At 37.6% G+C, this 7,345-nt stretch overlaps 1 protein-coding gene across 4 annotated transcripts; it reads left to right on the top strand.

The window, feature by feature from the left end:
- LOC109229151 (uncharacterized protein YnbB-like) lies at positions 557 to 5,502 on the top strand. 4 transcript variants are annotated; one of them, XR_002068514.1, is made up of 12 exons: positions 557 to 746; positions 881 to 994; positions 1,484 to 1,594; positions 1,685 to 1,747; positions 1,879 to 2,232; positions 2,530 to 2,607; positions 2,683 to 2,904; positions 2,995 to 3,081; positions 3,366 to 3,485; positions 4,096 to 4,188; positions 4,349 to 5,014; positions 5,333 to 5,502. XR_002068514.1 is itself a non-coding variant. In XM_019394491.1 (11 exons), exons 1-11 carry the CDS (start codon positions 606 to 608, stop codon positions 4,406 to 4,408), a joined length of 1,440 nt encoding a protein of 479 aa, XP_019250036.1. In that variant the 5' UTR covers positions 557 to 605; the 3' UTR covers positions 4,409 to 5,284. The 4 variants fall into 4 exon arrangements, 2 of the variants coding, with proteins under 2 accessions (XP_019250036.1, XP_019250035.1); XR_002068513.1 differs by lacking the exon at positions 5,333 to 5,502 and having other exon boundaries at positions 4,349 to 4,539; positions 4,745 to 5,284; XM_019394491.1 differs by lacking the exon at positions 5,333 to 5,502 and having other exon boundaries at positions 2,530 to 2,604; positions 4,349 to 5,284.

The following is a 7,345-nucleotide window of genomic DNA, read 5'->3' as shown; positions in this document are numbered from 1 at the left end:
TTGCCTAGTTCCACGATAGGCGCCATCACGACAGTTTGATTTTGGGTCATGATAAGTATAGGAGTTAAAATAGCACGTGCTAGCCAATTTTCGGATTGGTCATTCAAAAATAGCCAGCGTTTGCCAAGTCATGGAAAAATAGCCACTATTTTGCCGCAATAGAGACCGGTCCAGCATAATATACTGGAGTTTGGTGCACATGTGCATAAACTTTTAGCATATTATGCTGGACCGGTATACTTTGATGGCTCCAGTATAATATACAGGAGTTCCAGTATATTATGCTGGAGTATTTTCCGGATTTTGAACAGTATATTCGTTCAGATTTATCTTTACATGAAAAGTGATTAAATTTCGATAACTTTTGAAACTATGGCTATTTTTGAATGAACACTTGTAAATCGGGCTATTTTTGAATTTCTCCCAGTATAGGAAGGTATAAATCCCTATATATTTGGATAAGCCCAATAGTCCTAGTCCTATTTGGATAAGCCCAACAAGCGTATTCCTATTTGGATAAGCCCAATAAGCCAAGTCCTATTTGGATTAGTTTCACTCCATCGCTCTGTCTCTCCACATCCATTTCCCTCCCCCGCAGTGTGAAAATGGCGGTGTTATGCAATGCCATCTCTGCGTGTTCTATTACGCATACTCTGAGAGTAACATCATCTAAAGTTGCAGTGTGTTCGAGCTCTCGAGTCTCAGTTCCTCAGCTTCATCTTTCCGATTCTCCCTTTGTCCCCGAGGTAGAATGTAACACCCCAAATGCTCCCTTGATTTCTCCGAGAAGAAAATAGTAATTAAATTTAACGTTTGACATTGTTAGACTCTGATAAATAAATGAAACATGATTACTTTTGGTTTTTCTGCGGATATGTAGGTTAACAAGGCAGTTGATTCTTTGTCAAAAGAGTTCAGAGAAGTTGACAATTTAGTGGCTCGCAATACTGCCCGAGTTTTGAGAGCTTTCCAAAGGGTCAGGGTTGGGTCTCATGTAAGTTCTTATTTTCTAAAATTTCCTAAATTGTACTCCCTCCGTCCCATTTTATATGATCTTTTGATTTGGAAGTAATTTTTATGAAACTTATGGTATAAAAATAAGTCATAGATATTTGTGTGGCTATACATTATCTTAAAATAAATGAGAAGTTTAACAAAAAAAAAAAGAAAGTGCATCACATAAATTGACAGAATGAATAGCTCGTAAACACCATTTACACATGAATAAACATCGCCTCTATTTTCAAAAGTGTGCTGAACTACATTATATTATTTACACTGCCCAGATGTCTAGAACTTGAGTTCATGTGGAATGCATTTCTATATTCTAAGTGCTCAGTGGAACACAGTTCTTTTACTGAACACAGGTGAAGAAGAGAGAACATGGTCTCCACTAGTGAAATAACATTTAGTTGGTCTAAATGTCATAGTGGCAATAAGTAGGCACTCTATTTTGTCAGTACTAAAAATGTACCTGCATCAGCACTTTGGTGGTAGCACGGGCTATGGTCATGAAGAAGCTGGTGGACGTGAAGCTTTGGACGAGGCTTTTGCAGAAATTTTTGGTGCTGAGTCTGCAATTGTTCGAGCACAGGTTCACAACTTTTTCTTCTTCTTTTTTTCCTCCTTTCATTTCCATGAAAAGGATGTGTTTTCTTAATATACTTTCCCACTTCACCTTCAGTTCTTCTCAGGTACTCATGCTATCACTTGTGCATTATTCGCTTTCTTAAGACCAGGGGATGAGGTACACTTATTTTATTCTTATTATCACCACAATGTTCTGTTTCATGAATTATTGTAGTCCAGAATACTGGTTAATGTTTCAAATGTTGTCAAGTCTTTTTATGAAAATAACTTGAAATCAACTTGCTTCAGCTGTTGGCGGTGGCTGGTGCACCTTATGATACTTTGGAGGAAGTTATTGGAAAAAGGGATTCTGGTGGATTGGGTTCCTTAAAAGACTTTGGAGTAGAATACCGGGAAGTCCCCGTGAGTTGCATTTATATGTTCGATATTAGCTCCACATGGTTTAACTTTTCCGAATTTAAGAATTTCCAACTTTGTTTGGACGTTTCGCAGCTTGCAGAGGATGGCGGGCTTGACTGGGATGCACTTAAAACATCTTTAAGACCTCATACGAAGTGTGCACTCATACAGAGATCATGTGGCTATTCCTGGCGTCGCAGTTTGAGTGTAACTGAGATAGGTCAGGCCATCAATATAATCAAGGTAAATCTCTCGACATCATGGCACTGATGGTAATGTTATTCTAAAACAACTCTCAAATATCTGGAAACGAAAAGGAGGATGCTGGAGAATTACAAGTTATTTATAGTATACTCTTTCTCAGGCATAAGATGCTCTGTCCTTATAATTGATCTTTGCCTGATGCTTGATGGTTTGTGTTTGTAGCGCTGGCATAGTTAGTTATAGATTTTTCTCTTTCACTTATCAGTGTTTGTGTATGCCTTTACATTTGCTATTAATAAAGATAGTTCTACCTTCAATCTATTTTATTTGATGCAGATGCAAAACCCAAGCTGCCTGGTCATGGTAGATAACTGCTATGGTGAATTTGTTGACGACATCGAACCTCCTATGGTGGTATATAAAACTATTCTTATCCTTAAAGTTCTATTGCATGTTAGAAATGTCAGAAGTTGATTTTTGACTGAGCAGGGTGCTGACCTAATTGCGGGCAGTTTAATAAAAAATCCTGGTGGGACAATTGCACCATGCGGTGGATATGTTGCAGGAAGAAAAAGATGGGTGGAAGCAGCAGCTGCCCGTCTCTCGGCTCCAGGACTTGGAGTTGATTGTGGCTCGACCCCTGGTGATATAATGAGAACCTTCTTTCAGGGTTTATACCTCTCACCTCAAATGGTTGGTGAAGCAATAAAGGTATCTCATTTCTGCTCCAGTTCCAATATGGTCATAATCTTTTCTTCTACCTCGCCTTGATATATGTATCTTGCAAACTCCTGTTGCAAGGGAAGCTTTCTGATAGCTGAAGTCATGGCAGCTAGAGGATATAAAGTGCAGCCACTTTCTCGGGTCAAGCGTCATGACACAGTGCAGGTTTGTCTGTCACATCTTGCATTAGTCAAGGCATATACACGTCCTTGTGTTCCTAACTGCCGATGAATACCCTCTGTTTGCACATGAGGATATACAATTTACTCCCACCATTCAATCTCACTTCCTTTCACTGAGCAATTAGAACAATCTTCATGTTTCATCTATGAAGTATATCCCATTGTCAAGTACATATTGGTGCTCTCAGAAGTGTGCCCATATTTTAAGGCACCGCTGAATTTCATTCGTAAACGTGAAAGTGGACTAAGTTTTATTATGCTTTTCAGGCAGTACAACTTGGAAGCCGTGAGCGTCTACTTTCCTTTTGCGAGGCTGTTCAGAGAAGTTCTCCTGTCAGTTCTTTTATCAGGCCTGTTGCAGGTGCTACTGCTGGCTATGCATCTGAGGTATGATCAGTTCTTTGGGAATGACAGTATGCCGTACTTGAAGGAAACTCTTCGACTTAGTATTAACACTGTACTGGAAATAAAATTATTGAACATGGTAATTACTAATGTTATGACACAGGAACCAATATGTAACCATCATGGCTGAAAGCTCACATAGAATTAGTTGTGGTAGGAATCTAATATGAGCACATACGTACTTTTTGTAGCAGGAAACAATTTTGTCTTCTTGTATCTGCTTGGGTTCGTGGGGATCGTGGAAGATCAGAGAGATGTGACAATGAATCTTAAGCAAGCTCATCTCTATCCTAACTTTTGAGCTTGGGTAGTCTGTTTAATTTTGGGTCTCGGTTGATGTCTTCAATTATGTGGCACAAACTGTTGCTTATATGATCTTTCCTTATTGTGGTTTGGTGTGACTACTTGATTGTCTTGGTCTATCTACCTTATTTACCAGCTTGCTTTCTCTTTTTTTCTTCTTCCCTGTGCTTCATTTGGATGCTTATAGTCTAGTTGATATATGAAGCACATGTAATGGGTTGTTTAGCAGAGTTTATAATCTTGAGCAACTCATCTTCAGCCTATTTTTGAAATGTTATTCATGGAGTAGGTAATTTTTGCTGATGGAACCTTCATCGATGGAAGTACTAGCGAGCTCTCATGTGATGGGCCGCTAAGAGAGCCTTTCTCTGTTTTTTGTCAGGTAATACTCTGTCATTTCTTCCACCACTGATTAGTTTGCTATAGGAGTAATTAGTTATATGTTTGCTTATGTAGCTTATCATGTGGGAAAGAGGGAATTCGTCCTTTCAATGAATTCTGGGGAAGACTTAATTTTATGTCACTTGAATTTCTAATTGCAGGGTGGCACTCATTGGACGCAGTGGGGACTAGTTTTGGGGGAGGTTTTGAAATCTCTATGAAACTTGGAAAGATTGTGCATTGGCGAAATACCCTTAGGAAAACTTCTTTGTTTTCACCAAGTTCCTCAAAGTCTTATCGACATGATGAATTGTGGCCTAAAGAGAATACATCAATTTTCTCTCATTTAGAGGTAATGATAACAATTTCCGATTTGCACAGCGGAAAAGCCTTGGTCTGCCAATGATGATAATTACTGGTTTGGTCTTCTATGAACTACGAATATGTGAAAGTCTGGAAAGATAACTATGATCATATGTACCCCTTGACTATGATATTTTCATGGCTTCACTGAGTATGATTATTCTATTTGAAACATTGCCTTTAATGATTGTCAGATTATGGACACAATCACTTATTCCTGTCTCACCCCATCAGTCCAGAGAATGATAACATGTGGTCCACATTGTCTTATCGTATACAAGATGCAAAGGAGGTGAAGTTGGTTGCTCCGCCATGGAAATTAGAACAAGAAATCTGGCTTAAGCACTTGTTAGTCTCAGTATTGATGTTTTGGTCAATACAAGTTGTTTCTCAGAAAAGGAATGAAAAAAATTGCATGGAATTTCAAAGGCACAGCCATGTGTTTCAAAGAGGAAAATGAGAGGGTAGGTTTCCCCTCTTTCGATGTGCACCAGAAGATATGGTTAGAAAATTCTGTAGATTCCTGAAAGTAATAAATTATATTCCTCCTGACAAAACATGCATGATTTACTAGGTGCTCAAATACTTGCAATTATGGGTAATCCTAATAGGATAATGAGAAATGATTAGCAGAGCTAGGAGCACTGGTGTTGTTTATCATACTGTTATAATTTAATTACTCTGTACCATGTTTATCTCATTATGCTTTCACGTGGCTGCTACTTTAAAGGTTTCACCTACTTCCTTCTGTGTAATAATTTCTTTTGGTCCTATATCCAAAGGTTGGGCTTGTAGCATGAAGCAAAGCAAATAGACTATGAAAACGGAGCCGTGGTCAAGTTTTGCCCTGACCATCATAACATCCACTTAATCACACATTGATGTAAAGTTCTTCAATATGCTCAAATGTTGTCACTTGGATGGAGGAATTCATAAACTTGTTCACAGGAAAGATGATCAATTTTGTTGTCTAGCTTGCTGTTCATGTTTTGTATATTCTTTGGTGTAAATCACGCATTGTGGTGTTTTTGCTCTAGCTTCCTGCATCAATGACTGCCTATTTTCCCCCTAGTAAATATAGATGAACATTATGATGGAAAAAGATGTCTCCTTTTATGGGTCTTAGGCGATTCTCATCTCATGAGTTAGGTTCAAGATTCTTTTTTTTTTTTTTAAAGTATTAGTCTTTCTTATTTGGAGCTATTGTGGAAGCTTCTTATTTTGTATTGTAGTCCAGTCCAAAATTGTTGAGCTGATGCCTAGAGGTACCCTACTTAGTCAGACATGTATTCCTATGAATTGACTTTGTTGATTAGGTATTATGATAATCGGGAGGTCAATTTTAGAGTTGTCTCCGAAGCTGTTCTGGAATGTGAAATCAACGTGACAAGTGTTTTAAAGTTTCTTCTTTGTCACTAGGTTCAGTTTGGCACTACCACGTATTTATTAAATTTTGGTATGTCATTGTCTCGGAGGTGTATCCTTCTGCCATTATGGGCACTAACGACTATTGATTGGTAGGCATTTACTGCTGCACTGGACTCTGAATTTAGCGATGTTAAAGGCGTGGAAGATACTCCAATAACCCAATCAATCCTTTTTGTTTTTCCAACCCATAACCCAATCCTTCACTACAGGATGATCATGTCCATTTCTCTTACTAGTAGTTAATATCTCCTTCCTCATCCATCCCCCCCCCCCCCCCCCCCCCCAACATACACACAAATTTCTTTGGGTCTCCATATGAAATATTGGATTTTAGTAAAGTTCACCACAAAGAGCAAAAGCCAAAATCCTTTGGAATTGCAGTAAATGAACAATACAATCTTACACCACACGAGCCAACCTCCCCTCAGAAAAAAGTCAAAACGCTTTACGTGTGGCAGAAACCGTGGGGGTCAGCAATTGTGGACCCTCCGACTAGGTCGGATCGGACCGTACATGACCACGTCGTTTGTTGAGAATTTCTATGCCGCGTGTTAAACGTTCTTCTAGATATTGGACCCATTAGTTCCATAAAAAACCAAATTCGATTAAACTGTGAAGGTACTTCTCGGGTCCACAATAAGTGATATTTTAATTTTTTTTTTATGGTCCAAAATAAGTGATTTTTTCATATTTCAAGAATGATTTAATTATTCTTTTCCTATATTGCCCTCGGAGTAAATGATGTTGGAGTATGTGTTAGGAGTGCTTATATGAAGAGATAATAAAGGTTAATATGGTCAATATCATTGCTAATTAATGTTAAAAGGTGAGTTTCTTAATATGTGTGAAAACAATCAACAAATCACTTACTTTTACCAATCACTGAAACACGTATATATTATTTTGACATATAAAATTAATGTTCATATCCACATTGAATATTCAATACGTTGATTTTACTGGTCTGAACTATATCATAGTTTCATGGGAATAGTTTTGTCATCTTTTCTAAACTTTGAAAATTAAGAAGCAAAAGTGTCGCAGGTAGCCCACAAATTGAGAAAACTTGAGTATCAGTTTGAAGTTAACTTTTTACAACTTTGCCATAGGAAAATGACACTAGGAAGAGTTTAAACTTAACTGTATTGAGTGTTCACACCAAATAAATAAATGCAACATATATTCTTTACTGATTCTTTTATTTAATCATGATTAAGTGACATTATGTAATTTTAGTTTGATTTTTACCTATTAGGGTCAAATTGCATAGTTTAATGTAAATAAGTAATAAATATTTACTGCTTATCAAGCCGCGTAGGAGAAGAGTGAATTAATTCTCTCTCCTTTTAAGCATCATAATATGAGAA

Source organism: Nicotiana attenuata, chromosome 7 (assembly GCF_001879085.1).
Source record: "Nicotiana attenuata strain UT chromosome 7, NIATTr2, whole genome shotgun sequence".
Classification (NCBI taxonomy): domain Eukaryota; kingdom Viridiplantae; phylum Streptophyta; class Magnoliopsida; order Solanales; family Solanaceae; genus Nicotiana; species Nicotiana attenuata.
The sequence above is the reverse complement of the archived record's forward strand: the minus strand, read 5'-3'. Positions and strand labels throughout refer to the sequence as shown.

Bases quoted from the DNA above. Each gene is read 5' to 3' on its own strand.
- LOC109229151 (XM_019394490.1), top strand. From the start codon at position 606: ATGGCGGTGTTATGCAATGCCATCTCTGCGTGTTCTATTACGCATACT. The intron at 1,595-1,684 runs GTTCACAACTTT...CTTCACCTTCAG, and splicing joins CTGCAATTGTTCGAGCACAG to TTCTTCTCAGGTACTCATGC. The intron at 1,748-1,878 runs GTACACTTATTT...AACTTGCTTCAG, and splicing joins TCTTAAGACCAGGGGATGAG to CTGTTGGCGGTGGCTGGTGC.